Below are 24,907 nucleotides of genomic sequence, written 5' to 3' on the forward strand. Positions count from 1 at the left end.
TAAGCCGCTCACAGAACAAAGACAGAGATCCCCCGTATAGGCTTAACAGCCTGCTGGGGCAAGGGCTGTTAGCGAGTAGCACCCTATGAAGGCCCGCACTGTGGCACACGAAGGGGTGGTTGGTCAACACCACGCCCGGCCGCCTTTGTCTCCCCAGTGGCCACGTTTACTACACACCGTAACAGGTACACATCGGAGGCTGAGTCGACCGAGAGGGTGGCCGTGAGCGGGAATCGAACTCGGGTCGCCGGGTTCGTAGCGCAGCGCGCTAACTGCTCCCACACACACACACACACGCCGTACACAGCCATTCTGATTTATCAACTTTGTGCAATGAATTTGCTCATGAACGTGGGATCGCAATCTCATTTGAAAATCATTGCCACCACCACCAACCACCCCAGCTTTCCTTTATGTTGAAGGTAACGTGTCTGTTTAAAAAAAAAATATAGCCATTAGCCACACAGATTTGATTCATTATATCGTGTTAAAACTAGAGAAACCAGCTAGTGTCAGGCTGCTAATCAAAACCTGGGTCAGGTCATTTGAATGACTGTACTGGCGCTGCACTGTCCTGTAATGACTAACGTCAGATGCAGTCGTCCGTCAGTCTGCCCGAAGTGCACCCCCGTTTAGTAAGTGGCCAGGGAATCAAAAGGAGTCTTGAGCGACTTTTAGCTTGACAATAATCTGCGGTTATATTTTAAACAATTTTTTTTAATTCAATTACCCCGCATATATATATTTTTTAGATGGCCACGTAGAAAGATAACGCGGCGAACAACAGCTGGGCCAAATGTCACGGCGAGAAGCGTTGGCTGACTTTTAAACCTCGAGCTGGTGGCCAGCTCTAGGTTTGGCGATGTTGTGTGTGTGTGTTTACTGCTTACGGTATATACCCCAGTCAGTTTAACACGAGGGCTTCACCATTCTGGCGAATTGCCCGATGATGCTGGATGTAATTACCAGCGAAACGTCGTACTCAAACTGTAAATGTTGTGGATTCACTCTTCAACACACCGGTGGGCTAAAGTAGTGAATGATTTGTCTTTTGTCAACGTGACACTTTTTTTGCTGATTGGCCGTGTCGGGTGGTGGAGGGTTACGACACATTTATAAATAACGCGATCTAACCCAAACACCTTTATTATGAATATACCCCAGTGCCGAATCAAGCTAGTGCGGGGCCTGTAGCAAATGTTATAAAGGGTCCCTAAATAATAATTTAAAAATACACAAATGTTAAAACACACATTTTTTACTTGCATAGTAAAGTTATTGTATTTTTTTATTTGCTTTCCGGCCAGATAATAGGACAAATCTGAAACCTTAAACACCCGGTCGCTCGTAAAAATCGAAGACGGTATAGTACTATAGTAATAGAGCAAGTGCAGAATCACTGCACCGGAATTGATAGCTTGAAATCATTTAGCGTGGGGCCCTTGAAAGTTGCCCCAAGGATAATCCGGCACCGATATAACCTAATAAATGAAAGTCACCAACACGATCGATGTTGACGATGGCGATTGACTCGGCTGCTTGCTGCGACGTGACGGGGTCGTTTGCAAGGCGTGCGTGTTGCAGCGTAAAAGTTACCGCGCGAGAAATAACTCTGTGCCTGTTTTTTTTTTTAAAGCGTTACGGGCAAACCTCCTCCTCTCTCTCTCTGTGTCTGTCTTCGCGTGGCTTTGTAGGCAGGATGGGATGGGGAGCGGTTGTGACACGTTCAGGGTGTGTCCCTGGCAGGGGGCTTGGTTCGATGGTGGTTTGGTAGAAGAGAGCGGGGTGGGAGGAAACGACGTTTTTGTTGCATCATGGATCTCAATCCCTTCACGCTGCTATGTCAGGATATCACTCAACAATGGCTCGTCCTGAAGACGCTTACAGGTACGACACGGAAAGGCGAACGCGTCCTCTTGCGCCAGTTCGCTCGCAGTAGCTGAATTCGAATCGTGGTTTAGGTTTTTGGTTTGTTTACATGAGAAGAGTTAATTTTTCTAGCGCGTGTTTTCATTTTGGTGTGTGTTGGGGGGGTTATTAATTTATATCTTTAACACCGAATCGCACCGCCACTAAGTTTTAATTTGGTTTGTCAACTACTTTGGTGACGGTTATAATTTATCGTGATTGAATTAGAATGAAGTTGAACCCGACACAAAAATTATAATGTATTTTTTTCAAGTGTCGTACATCTTTGTAATGTTTATTTAGAAGTGTCGTACATCCTCCATAATTGAGGGTTTTTTTGGGGGGTGGTTATATCGCGTGAATATAAAAGTGTTGTTAAACCCGCCACCACCCGACACGGACAATCAGTGAGGTTTGTCACGTAAATAAAACACGTCAATTCGTTACTGGTACAGGAACACCGGTGTGTCGGAGAGTAAACTCACTACGACATTTACAATTCGAGTATGCCGTTTCCCCAGTAATTACAACTACCATCATGCTATTTATGGATTTACTGTCCAACACACCGGTGTGCTGTACTAGTAACACATTGGTATGTTTTGTTTCCATGAAGAACCTTTAATTATTGGCTGTGTCGGGTGGTGGCGGGTTTAACGACACATTTATATTAACGAGATCTAACCCAATAAAAAAAATACCTCTTGTGGATATTATTGGTCGCGAAAGCCTCCTACGTGTTTAAAGTGTCCTACAGATTTGTAGTGTCTATTTTGAAGTGTCCGTACATGTTTGTAAATGCCTAATGAACCGATAGGCCACGCACGTTCAACATCGCGTGTCCACTATTCGAGTGCTTAAACAGTGAGTGGCCTGCCAAAGATGTTTTTCTTACGGTTCAGGGGTTTTCCCTCGTTTTATGCGGCAGGCGAGTTCTAAGCAAAGAGCGCACAAAGCGAAATCGCACGAGACCGCTTCCGGTCGAGAAGCGCACACGGTACAGACAAAGATCCCCCGTGGAGCCTGTAACAGACTGTAGGGGCAAGTGCTGTTAGCGAGCACCTAAGAAGGCCGGCACGGCATCACGAGGGGGTGGGTGGTCAGCACCACGCCCGGCCGCCTTTGTCTCCCCCAGTAACGATGTTTACACACCGCACCAGGTACTCATTTGAGGCTGAGTATACCTAGGGTTCGCCGGGTTCGTAGCACAGTGCGCTAACCACTGCACCACCGCTCCCCACGGTACGGAGCACAGACACACACACATGAACGATGTTGTCACACGTCCGACCGCATAGGCGTATATCTGAGTGAATTCGAACCGCATAATGTAGTGATTGTTGTTGTTGGTAGATATGTGTTAGCCGCATATGCGGAGCGAAATCGCACAAAGTGAAACCCCATAAAGCTGCGGGGGGAAACCTGTTTTGCTTTTTTTTTCTGGGTCTGTGTTGGGTCTCACGTCAATACCAGTTTGGCAACAAGCCTTTAATGAATTGGTTTTCTGTACGTGGATCGGGACAATGCGTGTTGTGAAAGATGGGCAACTTTAAAATAACCGTGACGTGGCGATGACTATGATGATAGCAACTTGCAAACAGACGTGGGAGGCGATGGCGATGATGAAAGTGCTACGGCGATGGCTTGTCAAGGCAGAAGGGGAGGGGTTACGATCCTGCGTGGACTATAATTGTTCATGCTCATCAATCCTAATACGGCCCTGGTGGGTGGGTGAATGAATGAGGTGGGTGAGTGGTTGAATGAGTGAGGGGCCGTCCGTAAATGACGTCACACGATTTTGGACGATTTTTTTTACCCGCCCCCACCCTTCGTCACGTGGCGTCACAAAAAAGTCAGTCTCCCCCCACCTCAAATATGACGTCACAAAAAATAAAACGTGCTTCAAATCGCTTCAAACTATTGTCATTGTAGTGCGTATTTAATGTGCCGCTGCACTCTGATGTTGTAGGAGAAAACATTTATTAAAAAAAGTCTTTAATTCAGTAGAACGTGTTGTCTATATTTGCTGGGTTCTTTCGGTAAAGTCACGTAGAATTGGAATAAAATAATAAAAATAATAATAACAGAATAAAAATTCTCACGACGTTTCGGCCACAACACAAGTAGCCTTCCTCAGGTGAAGAAACAGGACTGTCCGGAAGACGGCGCTTGAGTTGTCTATATTTATTTAAAGTTGTGCATTTTTATGTGACGTCACATTTCTCAACCCCCCTCCCCCTTCCCCTCGTCACACATCGTCACAAATGTCTGACCCCACCCCCTACTTTGGCCTGTTGGATGATACGACCCCTACGGCTTTGTCGCAAATTTGAGCTGCTGCTCTCCCTCCGCTGGGCTCAGCCGCCTTTCGGGGGCGTTCATAAAGCAGTGGCGTGCGCTGTGGTGCGATGAAAGTGGACCACGACGGAATCGACGATCTTGCTGATGTTAGCCATATATGGGCAGAGACACGCCCCCTTCGACCAACGTCACGCCCACCGTCTTCCATATACAGGGACTTCTCTGCTTAACGAACCAGTTAGGTTCCAAGAGGTATCTGTTCGTAAGTCGATTTGTTCGTGAGTCCAATTTTACCCCTGTCGATTCCAAACGCATTGTCGTGTACACTAAACACTGGTTCTTCGTGTTCTGCAGATGTAGATGCTACTGGTTCTTCACGTTCTGCAGATGTAGATTCCACTAGTTCTTCTTGTTCTGCAGATGTAGATGCCACCGGTTCTTCACGTTCCGCAGATGTAGATGTCACTGGTTCTTCACGTTCTGCAAACGTAGATGCCACTGGTTCTTCATGTTCTGCCGATGTAGATGCCACTGGTTCTTCACGTTCTGCAGATGTAGATGCCACCGGTTCTTCACGTTCTGCAGATGTAGATGCCACTGGTTCTTCACGTTCTGCAGATGTAGATGCCACTGGTTATTCACGTTCTGCAGATGTAGATACCACTGGTTCTTTACATTCTGCAGATGTAGATGCCACTGGTTCTTCACGTTCTGCAGATGTAGATGCCACCACCGCCATCTATTGCGCGGCGGTTGAACTTACGACTCTCGGTCCGAACAGGCAACTGGACATGCGGACCAGGTTTGTTTGTATCTTTGAAAGTTCGTAAGTCGAATGTGCGTAAGGAGTCCCTCTATGGGTCAAATCTCTGACCGGTGACTTCGTCGGGTTTATGATTTTATCGTAATTGCTTTTCTACTAGTAGAAGTTCAAGGCAAATTTGTGTGGAGGTTTAAAAAAAAATCTTGTTGGGCTTCACGGTGGCGAGATGATGACTACCGTCCTTGGTGTACAGGAGGTTCTGGGTTCGATCTCGACCCTGACCCCTGTTGTATATTTGCAGTCTGCGTGTCTCTCTCTCCGTGATCGTGTGGATTTTTTCTCCGGGTCCTCCGGTTTCCCCCTCCGCATTTAGAATCAAAATCACGCGTTTAGAGTATTTGGTTGCTACACATATCCGCATGATAAGCCACTTTGTTAAAATATAATTTGTGGCCAGGTCGCTTCTGAAAAAGAGCTTAAAGCTCAGTGGGCCTTACCTGGTAAAATAAATATTTATTTATAGTGATTGAATGGACCGTGGTGTGGTGGGGGTTGTGTGTTGTTTCGTGTTTCCCTGCAATGTAAACAACCACGTTGTCATCATCTTTATTGTTATAATCATCATGTATTACCATCCTCATCATGAATTGGTCACGAATTAAACAAACATTGTCTGGATTACTATTTACTCGCCATTGTGTTGAGGGACTGCTGCCGTGTGGCGTTATCTTGGCGTGTGTGCTGGGACTGTTTCCGCTGCCTCGCACAAGATTAATAAATCGGAATTGTATATTGAATGCATTTTATTACTAAATGTTTTAGTGACTTGCTTGCATTCTTCTCTATTTTGCACTACTATCGTGTGTTTTTGTATCGTTTGCTGTCGTAAACAATGCCGACTCACCCCTTACTGGACATCAGCGAAAAAGATCTTCATTAGTTCATCGAATTCCTCCTTCGGCAGCCTTAAACACATTCCTGCGGAGGGAGCTGGTAGGAACGTTGGGTTGCTCGGTCAATGGCCAGGATTAACGGCGGCACCACGTGGTGTATTCCGCAAATATGCCCGACTGTGAGGGCAGACACAAGCCGGCGTGAGTAGGTTAAACGTTGAGTTTTATAAGGGCACCACGGGGTGACCAGCCCCTCCCCAACCAGCCCCACCCCTCTCACCCCCAACCCAGCCCCACCCTCCCCACCCAGCCCCTCCCCACCCAGCCCCTCCCCACCCTCCCCTCTCCACCCAGCCCCACCCCTCCCATTTTTGGATGCACGACGGACGGGCACAATATCCCCTGTGGGCTGGTGTAATCAGGAGGTTCCTACCAGTATAAACATTCTGATTCTGCGTGACGAGTTTGTCGTCGTTCGCTGATTGTGTTTGGGATCGGTTCAAGTGGCTGTTGGTGTCTGCGTCTGGGATGTGCGGAATCCTTTGATCGAATCAGAAATCATACTGTTTGCATACAGTGACTCAAACACGATTATATTTTTCACAGCCACTACATGTTACAATACAGAGTTGATTTTTGGATTGGGAAATCAGAATGAAAGTCCAAGAAGTATTGTTTTCATTTCAGTTTATTTATTTTGTATAGCCCTGTGAGCCATTCGGCTCTTGAATCGGGTGCAACCGCAACAAATTAAAAAAACATGAACAAGAAAAATATCTTAAAGTGACTACGTGACTGTGCAAACAGAAAATCTAGGAAAAAAACAGCAAAATATTCCAGATAAAGCACCGTACACCAACGCTGTGTGCAAAAAATTTTAGTGTGATGCAAGTCAAACAACAACAACAACAAGAAAACTTAGATTAAGGCCATCAGTCTAACTCCGTACTACAACAAACATGGCCAAATCAAAAAACGTTTTCGAAATCACCAAAATAAAGCCATAAAAGCAATGTAACAAGTGAAATGTATTCTGACTTCCTGAAAAAAGTTTTTTTTGTCCTGAAGATGCTTGCCATAATAATAGGGTTTTCCCCCTTTTTTCCGGCAACAAAACTGAAACCTTTTTACAAGGATTCATGTCTGCATTAACCACAATACCTGCAGTAAAACAAAAAAACATACTATGATAATATATGCATTGTACTTGAAACTGATTGGTCCACACCAAGGGATGGCTTTCTTTTGAGCCTCGACCTAATTGGTGCTCGACCAGATGACGCCTTTTGGCGTACAGCCGCAGGGGATTAATTGTGTATGTCTGTTGATGTCTGTCCACGTGGGAGGGGTGGGGCTGGGTGGAGAGGGGAGGGTAGGGAGGGGCTGGGTGGGGAGGGGAGGGTGGGGAGGGGCTGGGTGGGGAGGGTGGGGCTGGGTGGGGGGTGGGAGGGGTGGGGCTTGGTGGGGTGGGGCTGGGTGGGGAGGGGCTGGTCACCCCGTGGTGCCCTTATATGGACTGGAAGCCCAACCGGGATTAATTCTCACAGGAGGCAGGGGATTAATTGTGTTTGTCTGTGGATGTCTGTCCACGTGTATCCGGACACCCGGATATATAACAAATGCGCTCCTAGTGGGCATTACTGGTAGGAAAAATTTCCTACCAGCCCCCTCCGCAGGAATGTGTTAATTACCGGCGCGTTAAAATGCTTGGACGCGTGACAATTTGATTTGATCGGCTACGTCGCGTGGCTGGGGGGGGGGGGGTCTTGCAACACGGACCTGGCCGGATCATAACGTGGCCCGACCCATAACGTCTATCACGATTCGCCCTTGCTCAAACGAAAGGTCCACCCGTGCCCCAACTTGCCCTCCCGAGTTCGCGGTCGCGCGCCAGACGCTGTGTAAAAAACTAAACAAAAATGTCCGAATCGCATTGCGCCGTGAATTGTGTTTGCATGCCTGGTGAGATGCCCCTGTTGGCTCGTGTCTCGTTGGCACGCGCGACGCGGCGGTCGTACGATGCTGGTGGCGGGTCCAAGGGGGTCGTTTACAGAGCGTGCGGTTTAGCCATCGCGCAACCGCCAATGAATTCCTCCGCACATTGGTACCTGATTTTATCGACTCCGGAGGGATGATGGGCTGAGTTAACTTCCTCGCCGGGCTTTGAACAATTTCGCCTTCCGAATGCGGGCCCGCTCGCCCTGCAGCTGAGCCGCCTTGTAGAATATTTACAGAGCGATCCATTCATAGACACCCCACTAAAATAATATTACGGTATTGAAGGAGACGACGTTTTATTTCAAAGCCTCTACACGTCTCCCACCAATCTCGATGCACTCGTTACATCTTGTGGTGACACTCTCCTCCACTGTGAGATACGAATCCATCGCGATCCCAATACAGTAATCAATCAGCTGTCCAGAAGAATGTAAGATGAGTAATTTGAAATCAATTGGGTATCTCTAAATATATCCTCCTATGCTTATAGCGTCAAAGAGCAACGTTTAAATTCTGTGTAAAACGAACCCTACTACAAATATGGAAGAAAAAAACCCATTCAGTATTTATTTGGTTTCTAAAGTGTACTGATGTCAATGTCCGAGAGTAGGCGGCACTACGGTTTCATGGACTGCGTCAAGATCCCGACTACCTGAGTTCAATTCCCGGCCGGGGCTAACGATCAGCGACGAGTGACATCTGAACCCGATCCTGGGGCCTGCCCCTTCGCCCAAGCGCGTGCCTGATCGGCGTGGTGAAGTATGGTCAAACAACCCTCATTACTGACAAGCGGTGGGGGGGGGGGGGGAAAGGGCCTTCATCCAGCAGGGTGTTGATAGAGGGCCATAAAATAAACAAACGAATGCGGCACGACGCTATCATTTTGAGGCTATTTCAGTGACTTAGAGGCAAGCTTATAAGGTGTAGGATTTATTTTGGGGGAGGGGAGGGGAAATTTTTTATATGATCACGCCTGTCGCTCAAGTGGCTCTCCAGGAAGGGTGCTTGGCAACATAAAATCGCAGAAGACCCATTTTTTTGTTTGCGAATTCGGTAAAAACTATTTTTTTTTTATTTTTTTTAAACAACAAAAACCCCCACTCAGTTATATTTCAACGACGCATTGCGGTGGGTCCGAGACTTGTCACGGAGCTCGTCCCCAACAAATAGAGGCGGCACGCCGCTCCGTATCAGCGGGTTGTCGATCGCTGCTCTGGAGCGGCGTGCGTGGGGAACAAGGGGATTCCTTTGAGAGAACTCGGCCCTGGCGCGCTGGGCCACAGCTGTGGCTTATGCGTCTGTGTGGGGGAGCGGTGGCGCATTGGCCCGCCTGTGCCGGCCTTCGTAGGTGCTCGCTGACAGCACTTGCCCCAACAGCCTGTTGCAGGCTATACGGGGAAGCTCTGTCTTTGTTGTATGGGGGAGCGGTGGCGCAGTAGTCGGGGCAGGAACCCGGCGGCCCGAGTTCAGTTCCCGTCCAAGGCCATCATCGGCGACGAATATCTGAACCGGTGCTGTGCTTCCCCTGGGTGGACTCAGCCCTAAATGAGCGCCTGGTGCGGTGCGTGAAATTCGGCACCGGGGGAGACAAAGGCGGCCGGACGCGGTGCTGGCCCACCTATCGCGTGCCGTGCCGAACTTTCACGGGTGCTCGCTTAACAGCCCTTGCCCCAACAGTCGGTTGGGGCTATACGGGGGATCTTTGTCTTTGTTTTTTTTGCCGCATTGGCGGGAACATGCCGGAGAGGACGTCCACCGTGGAGGTGGAGCAGTTAGATCCGCTCATGCACAGGTGCCTGTACGTCTCGGGGAGGTCTTCTGCCAGCAGTGGATAAATCATGGCTGATGCCGGCGACAGAGTCGCCATCTATTGCGGTCTAGAGCGGTGGGGCAGCGCCTCGTGCCGTGCACTCTGGTTAATACACCGGATCGATGCACTGTAGCTCCCGGACATTTGTTAAAAAAAAGAGATTCTTAGCTCAGCGGATTCCTCCAAGATTCTGGTTCTGTGAGCTCCGGTAAACGGCTGACGTCGGTGGTGAGAGATAACTAAACAGCTGTTGGGCATCCCCTTCACCACCCCGCACTGTCCCTGCGTGGTGAAGTATGGTCAAACAACCCTCACGACCGACGCGCCGTGGGCTGGCCTCCATCCAGCGGTGGATTTGACAGCGCTGTGTCAACATCGAGAATACGCCTGCGGATAGTCGGATTTATTTGCGGATATTCGAGATTTGGATTTTTAGGAGTTGGATTTGCATTTTAAAATCCATTCGCACTAAACAAAGCGCTCGCAACAAATGAACCACAATGCCTCGCTGATATCTCATCAAGGAGCGTCAACCATCTTCACGCCACCTCCGCTCATCCTTGCAGCAGCAGCAGCAGCGGCGGCTTTTGGCTGCTCAGCCATCGAACAAAGACGACGGTGGTCACCGCAACGCGCGGCGCTTTCAGATGCGCTTCTGCGGCCGTCTGGAACGCTCTCTTCCTTCCGATAGTAGAAAGCCACTGGACTTTAAAATCTAGATAAAAAAAACGTAATTCCTTTAGAACTGCTTTCTGTGTTTAATTTGTTATCCTTCTCCACCCCCCCCCCGCCACCGGCACCTCCGATTACGCACGGTTGGCTATGCACGGTGCGAAAGTTGTTCAACGTGCATACATACAAAACGTTAACAACGGTGATGATGGCAAAGTTTTATATCTTTCGGCCTGTGAATTTCTACGCTGAGCTCCCTCACCTGCGGTGGTCCATTGAGTTCCACGTGAGGACAGAGCGATGGCAGCCGCTCGGTTGTCATCCTCGCCGTTGACACTGCGGCCGATAGCCGTTCCGGTGGTGGGCAGTGGTGGTCGGCCCCTTTGGGATGGGACATTGCCGCTGATTCATAATTAAAAGCTATCGGCCCCCGGTTGCGTGGTTACCTCTATAGCTTCCCGAGGTATCCATGTCACACCTATCAGTGTCAGCCCTAGCGAGCTCAGCCAATGCCCCCTCTCTCGCTCTCTCTCTCTCTCTTCCTGTCGCCGCAGTTTTTTTCCACTGTGAAAGCCGACAAACCTCACGTCGCCACGACGCGCCCACTTTATTCCCAATTAACAGAAAATAAAACGCAACGCTAGACGGCTTAACTTGTTTTTGTTATCTTTCATCTCGCACGGCTCGCGAATGGCAAAGCGTTGTCCAGCGGCTCCTGTGCTGTTTTTTTTCCCAAGAAGCGCGATACTTAGCTCCGGCCGTTTAGTCCATCATCCATTCACTTTCTAAGGCGTAGCTGCATGATTTTCCCATTGGTGGCCAGAGCCGTCGACAGCCGTCAGAAGCGGTGTGTGCGGTTCGTTGTGCGAACGGCCGCCAGCTCCACCTGTTCGGAATCATCGGCGAAGAAGCGACACGGGACGCCTCCCGGTGCGTAAAGCGCGATGTGGTCGTTCGTGCCAGGGTAAGTTCGTGCCAGGGTAAGTTCGTGCCAGGGTAAGTTCGTGCCAGGGTAAGTTCGTGCCAGGGTAAGTTCGTGCCAGGGTAAGTTCGTGCCAGGGTAAGTTCGTGCCAGTGTAAGTTCGTGCCAGGGTAAGTTCGTGCCAGGGTAAGTTCGTGCCAGGGTAAGTTCGTGCCAGGGTAAGTTCGTGCCAGGGTAAGTTCGTGCCAGTGTAAGTTCGTGCCAGGGTAAGTTCGTGCCAGGGTAAGTTCGCGCCAGGGTAAGTTCGTGCCAGGGTAAGTTCGTGCCAGGGTAAGTTCGTGCCAGGGTAAGTTCGTGCCAGGGTAAGTTCGTGCCAGGGTAAGTTCGTGCCAGGGTAAGTGCCGACACAGCATCGCCGTAGCCGCCGAACGGTTTTTGTTTTGCGTTTCAGCGGTTGCAGATCCCAGTGGTGTTAACTACCTCGCCTGGTATACAGGTGGTCGTGGGTTCGATCCCGACCCTGCCGCTTGCTGTATATTTGGAGTTTGCGTGTCTCTCTCTCATCATCACGGTGGCTAGGAGATGTTAACTACCTCACCTGGTATGCAGGAGGTTGCGGGTTCGATCCCTGGACCCTGACAGCTGCCGTATATTTGGAGTCTGCGTCTCTCTCATCATCATCATCACGGTGGCTAAGGGGTGTTAACTATCTACTGGTATGCAGGAGATTGTGGGTTCGTTCCTGACGCCTGCTGCTGTATATTTGGAGTTTGCGTGTCTCTCTCTCTCCCCGTGGTAGCGACTCACGTGTCGGCTCGGTTCCGTATCTCCCGGCGCGGCAGTTGAAAACTATTGTGAGCGAATCGCCTGTTACATTTCCTACCCCTCCCCATCCACCCACCCCACCACCTCTGTCCACCCAGCATCAGTTGACTGTGCTGTGAATGGGTGCAACCACAGCTTTAACTCGATCGGCATGGTCGGGTGAGGTGGGGCAAAGTGTGGGTAACCCCCCCACCCCACCCACCCACCCCAACAACCCCCATCGCTTTCAAATTGCCTGGTCAGCTTTGAGGAGTCGGCCGAAATGCCTTCGAGTCGTACTTGCCTCGAGCTCCCTCGAGTGGAGGTCACTCTGCCAGCAGTGGCGTGAGTGGGCAATTGCAGGGCTAAGCCTTCGCTCCTTTTTAGTTACAAAAAAAATCACCATTGTTATTTACTTAGTCGCTTATTCTTTGGGTCTTTCGGTTAAAGTCACGTAGATATGTTCAAAGAAAATAACCAAAAACTACGGTAATAAAAACTACAGTAGTTTTTTTTGTTATTTTCTTTGAACCTATCTACGTGATTACTTTACCGAAAGACCCAAAGAATAGGAATTCCTGCAGTCGCGAAAGCTTTAAGTCAACATTTAACTTAGTTGCTTGTTTGTGTATTAATATAGTGGCAAAGCCGGTTTCATATGCAAGGTTGAATTTCAGGCGGCAAATTATTTTATTTAAATTATTTTATTAAAATTATTTTATTAAATTTTTTTATTTAAATTATTTTATCTGTACTCCGCACACCGGTGGGCTGTGGCTACGAGTCACGTGCTACCTTTGTCTCCCGAGTGGCGGCGTCTGCACACCGCAGCAGGTACTCATTTGAGGCTGAGTCGACCTAGGGGAGGCACAGGACCAGTTCAGATATTCGTCACCGGTATTGGCCGTGAGCGGGGAATCGAACTCGGGTCGCCGGTGTTCGTAGCACAACGCGCTAACCACTGCGCCACCGCTCCCCACACACTCCACAAAGATAAAGGCCCCCCCGTATAGCCTTTAACAGACTGTTGGGGCAAGGGCTGTTTGCGAGTCGCACCTATGGAGGCCGGCAAGGCACACGTGGGAGTGGGTGGCCGACACCACGCCCGGCCGGCTTTGCTTCCCAAGTGGAAATATTTACACACTGCACCAGGTACTCATTTAAGGCTGAGTCGACCTAGGGGAGGCCCAGGACCAGTTCATACATTCGTCACCGGTATTGGCCGTGAGTGTGAAATCGACCTCGGGTCGCCGGTGTTCGTAGCCCAGCGCGCGCTAACCACTAGGCCACCGCTCCCCACACAAAAACACCTACACACACACACGCGCCTACCTACACACACACACAGAAGCACACCTACACCCGCTCACACGCCCAGCAAATAAATTGGCTCGCTGGAATGAAAAGTGCAGCTGCCACTGCAGCGGCTGTTAGTGGCTGCCGCGTGCTTGAGATGCAGGTCGCGTGTGCGCGCGTCTCCCGGGCTAATCTCTATCCACGCGGCTGGGTTTTGGGTGGGTTTGGGTGGGGGGGGAGCGGCGCTCTGGGGACCCCCCCATCCCCTTGTCCATCGCGTGCAATCGAGGTTGGGGGGAGGACGGGCAACTCGTGAATGAGTCTTTCACGGGCGGCCACCGTGGCGCGCACAATTTGTCGTGCGATTGGGAAATGCGAGAAGGTCGAGGCGATGGCTTCATGTACTCTAGCGGTATGCGGAATGCTCCCGGACGAGCAATGAGCAATGCACCTTCGTGTTCGAACGCTTGACAGCAGCGGCTAGGGGGCACGGGCACGCAAACGCACCGCGCGCCTCAAAATTGTTGACGCTGTTGTAAAAGCGGGCATATGTTTATTTTAAAATAATCATCGGCATGAGCCAATGCTCGATTCGCTGCGGGATGAAGGCGTCCTCCTCAAGGAGGAGGCCTTCCCAGTGGTGAGATGTTAACTACCTCGCCTGGTATGCAGGAGTTCGCGGGTTCGATCCCTGGACCCTGACACCTGCCGTATATTTGGAGTCTGCGTCTTTCTCTCATCATCATCACGTTGGCTAACGGATGTTAACTATCTACTGGTATGCAGGAGATTGTGGGTTCGTTCCTGACCCTGACGCCTGCTGCTGTATATTTGGAGTTTGCGTCTCTCTCTCTCATCATCACGGTGGCTAGGAGATGTTAACTACCTCGCCTGGTGTACAGGAGGTCGTGGGTTCGAACCTGACCCTGACGCCTGCTGCTGTATATTTGGAGTTTGCGTGTCTCTCTCTCTCATCATCATCACGGTGGCTGAGATGTTAACTACCTCGCCTGGTGTACAGGAGGTCGTGGGTTCGAACCTGACGCCTGCTGCTGTATATTTGGAGTTTGCGTGTCTCTCTCTCTCTCATCATCATCACGGTGGCTATGAGATGTTAACTACCTCGCCTGGTATACAGGAGGTTGTGGGTTCGATCCCGACCCTGACACCTGTATATTTGGAGTTTGCGGTGTCTCTCTCTCCCCGTGGTCGCGTGGATTTTTCTCCGTGTCCTCCGGTTTTCCCTTCCACATTTAGAATCGACATCGCGCGTTTAGAGTTTTTGGCCACTGCTTTAAATTTACACACGATGGGAAGCCACTTCGTTGAGCTGTCATTTGTGGCCAGGTGGTTCTGAAAAAGAGCTACGGAGCTCAGTGGGGCCTTATCCGGTGAAATAAAAAAAATAGTTTAGTTAATTGTCCTGCATGAGGCTGTCATAGCAACGGACATACAGGGCCCTCCACATTGCAATTCCTCTTCGAGGTGGGTTTATCTGAAACTATTCAAAATGCCAAACCGCTTTGAAAAAGAGTACTCCAATTATACAGGCGTCGGGGTCGGAATCGCACCCGTGCCCTCCTGTATACCAGGCGAGGTGAGTTAACATCTCCTAGCCACCGTGGCGAAATCACTCCCGGACAATGCCTTCCCCCACCCCGCTCCAGCACGGCAGCGGCGTGGTGAAGTATGGTCGAATAACCCCCCCCCCCCCCATGGCCCACACGGCACGGGGAGGCCTCTGCCCAGCAGTGGATTGAGGCCTAGCTGCACAATAGAACTTTATTATTGATGTATTATTAACATAGCCACTAACGTGCCCTCGTCGAGGAGACCGCTCTCCTGTCTTACAGTCACACGCTAATTTCTCACATTAACATCACTAGCCCCGGCCACTTCTTCATGACCCTAGGGCTACACCCATTTCAAACCTTTTAAAAACAGTCTGCGCATCAGCAGCAGGACCATCGCTTTCCCACCTGACGACGGACGGTTGTGTTGCGCCCGAAACGTCGTGGGTTATTTTATTTTATACCTGCGTGACTTTACCGAAAGAACCAAAGAGTATGTAATTACTGCAGTCGCGAAAGCTTCAAATCAAGATTGTTCATGTATTATTTGTATATTTAACAGAGGTCATCCTCTGCTGGTGGATACCGGGTGTTTTGTAAGCTTGGCCAGCAGATGGCACTGCAGCGATGGCTTGAATCCACAATAATAAAAATCTTGATTTGAAGCTTTCGTGACTGCAGGAATCCATACTCTTTGTATCTTTCGCTAAAAGTCACGTCATCACGACGACCGCTCGTGTTGCGATCGAAACGTCGCGATTTGTTTTTATTTTATTTCTAACTACGTGACTTTACCGAAAGAACCTAAGAGTATCCATCACAATAATCATCATAAATGTACACTCTACACGTTGCCGAGCGTTGCGGTTTTTTTTTTAAATCTCCCGCGGCTATGTGCGTCGGAGCTTAACCTGAGTTGCCTGCTTGTCCTTCCAAAAAAAACTACAATTATTGGTCAAAACGTTTGAACGCAGTGAGTGAGTGGTGCAGGCGTGGTCGGCATGGGGGCCCGCTGCAAGGAATGAAATGGGTGCCCAGCTTTCCGATTATTTAGTTTATCCCACCCCCTCTTAGTGCCATTGCACGCCTGCACTATGACCAGTGATGTATCTCATCGACGATAGCTATGGCACTGGCAGGAGGACCCCGCGCCTATTCGCGGTGTGAAACAAAGTTTAACAAACATACATAGACTCGCACAGTGACCCATAGACTCACAAGGTGACCCATAGACTCATACAGTGACCCATAGACTCACACGGTGACACACAGACTTACACGGTGACCCATGGATTCACAGAGAGATCCATAGACTCGCATGGTGACCCATAGACTCACAAGGTGACCCATAGACTCACACAAAGACCCATAGACTCGCACAGTGACCCATAGGCTCACACAGAGACCCATAGAATCACACGGTGACCCATAGACTCACACAGAGACCCATAGACTCATAAAGAGACCCATAGAATCACACAGAGACCCATAGAATCACACAGAGACCCATAGACTCACACGGTCACCCATAGACCCACACAGAGACCCATAGAATCACACGGTAACCCATAGACTCACACGGTGATCCATAGACCCATAGACTCACACGGTGACTCACAGACTCACACAGAGACCCATAGATTCACACGGTGACCCATAGACCCACACAGAGACCCATAGAATCACACGGTGACCCATAGACTCACACGGTGATTCATAGACCCATAGACTCACACGGTGACCCATAGACTCACACAGAGACCCTTTGACTCACACAGAGCCCCATAGACCCACACAGAGACCCATATACTCACAGAGAGACCCATAGACCCACACAGAGACACATAGTTTGGTATCCTTCCTACGCACCTCTGATGAGAGGTTCAGGAAAGATGTGCAAGGAACATACATAAAAACAGGAACCTTTGGCATTCCGTAAGGCTTTTCTCGGCAATAATGCGAGGCGCCCGCAATCCCTGCCTTCAATGACACAGCACACAGCTCCAGTTTCACAGCATTAAATGCCGGCACTGTTGAGAGCTGATTAAGTATCTTGGTTTAAATTGCTGTGTATAGGGGTTCCTTTGATGTCATAGGCCAGTGGCCAACCCTAGCAGATTCCCATTGCAGCCATGAACGGGGCGGGGGGGGTGGTTAAGGGGGGGGGGGGGCTGTCTGCAGTATATGCCAATAGCAGCATCCGTATCAAAATGTTCACGCATGCATGATCGATTGGCATGAACTACATTTTTGACGGGACGCCAGTGAATCGCATCGTGACGTTCGCATCGCCAGTGAACAACAACATCGCGAGGCTCCGTCTCTGACGGGGGGGGAGGGGGGGTTATTGATCATACTTCACGACGCTGCTCAGTGCGCGGGTTGATGAACAGTCGAAGAGTCATCATTGGCATCGCCCAATCCACTGCTGGATGAAGACCTCCCCGTGCCGTCGCCATCTCTCACGATCCTGCCACGTACCAAATCCGCCTGGCATCCTGCGCAACGAGCCGAATCCATCGCTCCATCTCCCCGCGGGTTCGTCGTCTCTTCGCACACGATCTCATGACAAATGGGTGCCGCGGTGGCTAGGAGATGTTAACTCCCTCGCCTGGCATGCAGGAAGTCGGGAGGGGGGTTCGATCCTGACCCTGACGCCTGTTGTATAAGTGGAGTTTTTGCATGTTTCCCCCCCCCCCCCCGCGGTCGCGTGGATTTTTATTACGGGCCCTCCGGTTTTCCCCTCCACATTTCGAGTTTTTAAAGGTGCGCTTGGAGCATTTGCCTGCTGTGCATTTCCACGCGATGACAAAGCCACTTCGTTGGGCCCGCATTTTTGTTGGCCAGGGTCGCTTCTGTAAAAAGAGCTACACAGCTCAGTGGTCCCTTACCCTGTAAAATAAATAAGAGGTAGTTTAGTTTCACTTTGTGAATGCCTTGCTTCGGTAAATAATGTTCGGCCCAAAAATCCAGAAATGCTGTTGTCATTTGCGCGTCGGGGAGGTGACTGCAAGACGTGATGCCGTACAGGTGGAACCGGAATGTCGATAACGCCTCGGCTGTTACGTAAAGGGGGCCCACACCTGTCTGGGTGTGACGCGGAGAGAAGAGGAGGAGGAGGGACGGAGGGAGGGAGCGAGCGAGTGGTTAGTAGTCCTGCAGCGTGAGCGCCGCACCCAGACACCGTTGCCGTAGTCTTGCACGTACACGCGCAAGTCAAGTGTCGTTCGCTTCAGCGCGTAGAGAGAAGCCTTGCACCGCCTTTTGATTCTCTGCGAGCTCGCACTGAATGGAAGGACGCGTGGCAAGGAGGGCTGCGGTGGAAGATTGGGAGATTGGGTTGCATTGGTTAAATATTATGATTAAAAAACTATTTGTTTTTGTATCGGTGTAGTTTCTCGACCGTTCCGTTCATTCAATCAGCCCAAATGTTGCGTCGGCGTTTCGCTTGCGCTTTGTCATAATTCGTGGCGGTCGGCCGGTGCTTTTGCTGCGTACTCTGCAGAATGAGTTATATTTGCTGGTCACGACTAATAAGATCGGTGACAATGCGATGTCATCACTTCACCAGGCCACTGGTCTAGTCTGGTGAGGTCTAGTCCAGCAACCCTCACAACTGAAATAAAAAAAAAAATTGTATTTTACCAGGTAAAGGGCCATTGACCTACGTATGTAGCTCTTTTTCAGAAGCGACCTGGCCACAAATGATAGCTCAACGAAGTGGCTAATCACGTGGAAATGTATAGCAGTGGCCAAATACTCTAAACGCGTGACGTCGATTCTAAATGTGGTGGGGAAAACCGGAGGACCCCAGGAGAAAAAATCCACGCGACCACGGGGAGAGAGAGAGACACCGCAAATCCAAAATATACAGCAGCAGGCGTCAGGGTCGGGATCGAATCCACGACCTCCTGCATACCAGGCGAGGTAGTTAACATCTCATAGCCACCGTGATGATGATGAGAGACACGCAAACTCCAAATATACAACAGCGGGTGTCAAGGTCAGGATCGAACCCACGACCTCCTGTACACCAGACGAGGTAGTTAACATCTCTTAGCCACCGTGATGATGATGAGAGACACGCAAACTCCAAATATACAACAGCAGGCGTCAGGGTCGGGATCGAACCCACGACCTCCTGCATACCAGGCGAGGTAGTTAACATCTCCTAGCCACCGTGATGATGATGATGAGGAAGAGAGACGCAAACTCAAAATATACAGCAACAGGCGTCAAGTGTCGTCGGGATCGAACCCACGACCTCCTGTATAGCAGGCGACGGAGTTAACATTTCTCCACTGCGGCCCACGCCTCTCTCGCCACCGTGACACACGGCGGTGAGACCATCATCTAGCAGTTGATCGACGGAGGAATAGCAGACGACCGTGATAATTCGCGTGCGTTGTTATTGAAGTCGCTTCAACGGGCGTCTTCATTCGCACGAGAAGCGACCCTTCCACATGCCACTCGTCCATCAGACAAGAAAGAAGATTTCAAATCTCAGAGTTGGCATCAGCCTCATTTGTGTGAAAGCAAATTCTAAAACTTTGATTTAAAAAATTTGGGATTGTTTTTTTTTAGCCGGGGAGCCCAATATGACCTTCACGGAGAGAATGTCACTAATGTCACTTTTCTTTGTTCAAATCGAACTCTTTCGGCAGCTGAAATTTATATTTGGCATCTTCCACCAAACTGCCCACGCCTTGAGCCAAAGGCAGTTAAACCGGATTTATTTTTGTACCTCACAACTTAGCTGAGTGACCGCGAGTCGCACCAATATTTTCCTTTTAAGCAAAGCTGTAAAGAGAAGGAAAAAAACAACGATACGCAGTACAGTACAATCGGGTTACAATTATTTTTACCGCACGTTCCTTTTTGACATGCGGTTTGGGTGTGTACATTATAACCGGATATTTGAAGCTTTCGTGACTGCAGGAATCCATACTCTTTGGTTCTTTCGGTAAAGTAATCACGTAGGTAGAAATTAATTATTAATTTTTATTTTCATAGTTCCCCGAAGTTGTTTGGGATTGTATTGGAATATTTCAGAATTTATTTGGCGTTTGCGTGTGTCTCTCTCTCTCTCTCTACGTTGCTTTCGTCCCGTCCAATGTTTGATGTTTGGCCATCAAGTCACAAGGTAACCGCGGTGGCTAGGAGATGTTAACTACCTCGCCTGGTTTACAGTAGGTTGTGGGCTCGATCCCGACCCTGACGCCTGCTGTATATTTAGGGTTTGCGTGTTCTCCCCGTGATTGTATGCATTTTTCTTCAGGTCCACCGGCGTTTCCTCTCCCGATTTAGAATCAAGGTCACGCGTTTAGAGTATTTCGCTCCTGCTAAAGATTTTCCACGTGATGATGATGAGCCACTTCGTTGTACCGTCGTTTGTGATGGCCAGGTCGTTTCTGAAAAAGAGCCGTACGGCTCAGTGGGCCTTACTTGGTAAAATATAAATAAAATTGTCTCGTTCATTCTGGGAATGTCCGATGAGCACTGGGGCTCTTTTTCACAGATGTCCAGTTGTACCGCGTGCTGCTGGGCATGAGTGTCCGACGTTTCACTTCCGAGTGGTTGGGGGTCCTTCTCAGCGGTACAACTTGAAACCGCATTGGACAGCCACGCAGCGGCACAACCGTGAATAAGCCACGCAGACCTAAATATTAGTACAACGGCATCGTCGATTTAATGTCGATGCTCAACCTTGTGGTGCTTGCGACGAGTCGCGCGCGAACATAATTAGTGGGTTTTACAACATTTGTAATATAGATGTTGTACGTCATGGGTGAACGTCATCCCTTGCAGCCACTCGTGGCCGCTACATTCACCACAACCTTAAACAAAAAAATATATACAGGGACTCCTCTACTTACGAACGAGTTAGGCTCCAGAAGTCTGTTCGTAAGTCGATTTGTTCGTGATTCCAAATTTACTCAAACTAATAGAGTCAGTAGTCTACTATAGAGTCAGTAGTGTCTACTATAGAGTCAGTAGTATCTACTATAGAGTCAGTAGTATCTACTATAGAGTCAGTAGTATCTACTATAGAGTCAGTAGTGTCTACTATAGAGTCAGTAGTATCTACTATAGAGTCAGTAGTATCTACTATAGAGTCAGTAGTATCTACCATAGAGTCAGTAGTATCTACTATAGAGTCAGTAGTATCTACTATAGAGTCAGTAGTATCTAATATAGAGTCAGTAGTACCTACTTTAGAGTCAGTAGTATCTTCTATAGAGTCAGTAGTATCTACCATATAGTCAGTAGTATCTACCATAGAGTCAGTAGTATCTACTATAAAGTCAGTAGCATCTACTATAGAGTCAGTAGCATCTACTATAGAGTCAGTAGTATCTACTATAGAGTCAGTAGTATCTACCATAGAGTCAGTAGTATCTACTATAGAGTTAGTAGTATCTACTATAGAGTCAGTAGTGTCTACTATAGAGTCAGTAGTATCTACGATAGAGTCAGTAGTATCTACTATAGAGTCAGTAGTATCTACTATAGAGTCAGTAGTATCTACCATAGAGTCAGTAGTATCTACTATAGAGTTAGTAGTATCTACTATAGAGTCAGTAGTATCTACTATAGAGTCAGTAGTATCTACTATAGAGTTAGTAGTATCTACTATAGAGTCAGTAGTATCTACTATAGAGTCAGTAGTATCTACTATAGAGTCAGTAGTATCTACCATAGAGTCAGTAGTATCTACTATAGAGTCAGTAGTATCTACTATAGAGTCAGTAGTGTCTACTATAGAGTCAGTAGTGTCTACTATAGAGTCAGTAGTATCTACTATAGAGTCAGTAGTATCTACTATAGAGTCAGTAGTATCTACTATAGTGTCAGTAGTATCTACTATAGAGTCAGTAGCATCTACTATACAGTCAGTAGTGTCTACTATAGAGTCAGTATCTACTATAGAGTCAGTGGTATCTACTATAGAGTCAGTAGTATCTACTATAGTCAGTAGTATCTACTATAGAGTCAGTAATATCTACTATAGAGTCAGTATCTACTATAGAGTCAGTGGTATCTACTATAGAGCCAGTGGTATCTACTATAGAGTCAACTGTTGATCGATCACAATGAACGTATTTTTGTCGATCGTTGGTTGACATCGGCGCAAGTGCAGACTGGCACTAGGCGGGTATCGGTGCACGGGAGTCATCGTCGGCATCGTTGTCGCCATATCGTGAGAGATGAGAGCGGCTTGGGAACGGAGGCTTTAATCCAGCGGTGGATTGAGCGTGGCTGACGACGACGACGACGACGAGGATGATGACACGTGGTGCAGTGGCTGATAATTTTATCCCAGTAGCTACACGTAGTAGTAGCTACACGTAGTAGTAGCTACACATGTAGTAGTAGAAGCTCCATATGCAGTAGCTACACATGTAGTGGTAGTAGCTACATATGTAGTAGCTACACATGTAGTAGCTACACATGTAGTAGCTACACATGTAATAGTAGTAGCTACATATGTAGTAGCTACACATGTAGTAGCTACACATGTAGTAGCTACACATGTAGTAGTAGCTACATGTGTAGTAGCTACACATGTAGTAGTAGCTACACATGTAGTAGTAGCTACACATGTAGTAGTAGCTACACATGTAGTAGTAGCTACATGTGTAGTAGCTACAGGCCCCGCACTTTCAAGGGCCCCACGCTAAATGCTTTCAAGCTATCAATTCCGGTTCAGTGATTCTGCACTTGCTCTATTACTCTGGTACTATACCGCCTTCGACTTTTATGACCGACCGGGTGTTTAAGGTTAGCGATTTGTCGTATTATTTGGCCGTATAGCAAATGAAAAAATATTATTACTTTACTATGCAAGTAAAAAAATTAGTGTTTTAATATTTATGTGTTTAAAAAAATTTTTTAGGGCCCCTTTAGAACATTTGATACAGGCCCCGCACTTAGCTTAATGCGGCACCGGTGTGGTGCACGCGTCGAATCGCGCCCGTGGGAGAATAACCCCACCTCCGATTGGCACGGTGGGCCACGTACGGTGCGAAAGAAGTTCAGCACAGCACTTGTACATATACATACCACGCCGTTCACTTTTGCAAATTACGTGCTGATGTTACATCCAAATAATGGACCGAACGGAACTCCAAACGAGACGTATATGTCAAGAAAAAGAGGGGGCAGAAACAATTAAAATGAGATGGTGAATACGAGGCGGAAGGGAAATCTGCAATTGAAGTGGTTCGTGAGGCTGGGCGATTCCGCGAATCGCTGGGCAGGGTGAGGTGAGGATGGGGTTTGGGAGCTTACCACAATGCCGCTTGGCCATCAATGAATAGATAATAAAACCTGTAAATATATCATTTATGTTGACTCAAAGCTTTCGTGACTGCAGGAATTCATACACTTTGGGTCTTTCGGTAAAGTCACGTTGGTAGAAAAATAACTTTAAAAAATCACGACGTTTCGATCGCAACACAAGCAATCATCTTCAGGTGAAGATCACAACACCAGCAATCATCTTCAGGTGAAGATCGCAACACCAGCAATTGTCTTCAGGTGAAGATCGCAACACCAGCAATCGTCTTCAGGTGAAGATCGCAACACCAGCAATCGTCTTCAGGTGAAGATCGCAACACCAGCAATCGTCTTCAGGTGAAGATCGCAACACCAGCAATCGTCTTCAGGTGAAGATCGCAACACCAGCAATCGTCTTCAGGTGAAGATGGCAACACCAGCAATCGTCTTCAGGTGAAGATGGCAACACCAGCAATCATCTTCAGGTGAAGATCGCAACACCAGCAATTGTCTTCAGGTGAAGATTGCAACACCAGCAATCGCCTTCAGGTGAAGATCGCAACACCAGCAATCGTCTTCAGGTGAAGATGGCAACACCAGCAATCGTCTTCAGGTGAAGATCGCAATACCAGCAATCGTCTTCAGGTGAAGATCGCAACACCAGCAATCGTCTTCAGGTGAAGATCGCAATACCAGCAATTGTCTTCAGGTGAAGGTCGCAACAACAGCAATCGTCTTCAGGTGAAGATCGCAACACCAGCAATCATCTTCAGGTGAAGATCGCAACACCAGCAATCGTCTTCAGGTGAAGATCGCAACACCAGCAATTGTCTTCAGGTGAAGGTCGCAACACCAGCAATCGTCTTCAGGTGAAGATGGCAACACCAGCAATCGTCTTCAGGTGAAGATCGCAACACCAGCAATTGTCTTCAGGTGAAGGTCGCAACACCAGCAATCGTCTTCAGGTGAAGATCGCAACACCAGCAATCGTCTTCAGGTGAAGATGGCAACACCAGCAATCGTCTTCAGGTGAAGATCGCAACACCAGCAATCGTCTTCAGGTGAAGATCGCAACACCAGCAATCGTCTTCAGGTGAAGATGGCAACACCAGCAATCGTCTTCAGGTGAAGATGGCAACACCAGCAATCGTCTTCAGGTGAAGATCGCAACACCAGCAATCGTCTTCAGGTGAAGATCGCAACACCAGCAATCGTCTTCAGGTGAAGATCGCAACACCAGCAATCGTCTTCAGGTGAAGATCGCAACACCAGCAATCGTCTTCAGGTGAAGACGATTGCCTGTTGCACCCATCTAAAACCCATATAACCTCTTGTTGCAGCAGCAGCTCTCCCGCTTATATTTCTACTGCCTCAGCAGTTCGCCTGCTGTCTTTTGTCACCTGAAGACGGTTGCTCGTGTTGCGATCGAAACTTCGTGATTTTTAAAAAAATATTATTTTTCTATCAGCGTGACTTTACCGAAAGACCCTAAGAGTCCATCATTTATCTTTGATGTTGCTCAGATTTGGTGGAGTCGTTGCCGACGCAGCCCGATTCAGTTCGGGAAAAACGCGTCGATATTCATTGATTGCTCGCTTCTCACATTTTCTTGTTGTTGTTTTTACATCATCCAAAAATGTATTTACAATAAAAAAAATCATGCACTTTGGTGTGTTTTTTCTCTCTTTC

At 48.5% G+C, this 24,907-nt stretch overlaps 1 protein-coding gene across 2 annotated transcripts in view; it reads left to right on the top strand.

Annotated features, from left to right (window-relative positions):
* Window positions 1-939: 939 nt before the first annotated feature.
* Window positions 940-24,907, top strand: part of LOC116956269 (guanine nucleotide exchange factor DBS-like) — a 154,488-nt gene continuing 130,520 nt past the window's right edge. For both annotated transcript variants that reach the window (XM_032977726.2, XM_032977728.2), the window contains exon 1: window positions 940-1,887. In XM_032977726.2, the coding sequence (XP_032833617.2) occupies window positions 1,815-1,887 (73 nt within the window). In that variant the 5' untranslated portion in view covers window positions 940-1,814. The remainder of the gene's footprint in view (window positions 1,888-24,907) is intronic.

This window comes from Petromyzon marinus, chromosome 64 (assembly GCF_048934315.1).
Source record: "Petromyzon marinus isolate PM22_M1 ecotype Great Lakes invasive population chromosome 64, UKy_Petmar_22M1.pri1.0, whole genome shotgun sequence".
NCBI classification, from domain to species: Eukaryota; Metazoa; Chordata; class Hyperoartia; order Petromyzontiformes; family Petromyzontidae; genus Petromyzon; species Petromyzon marinus.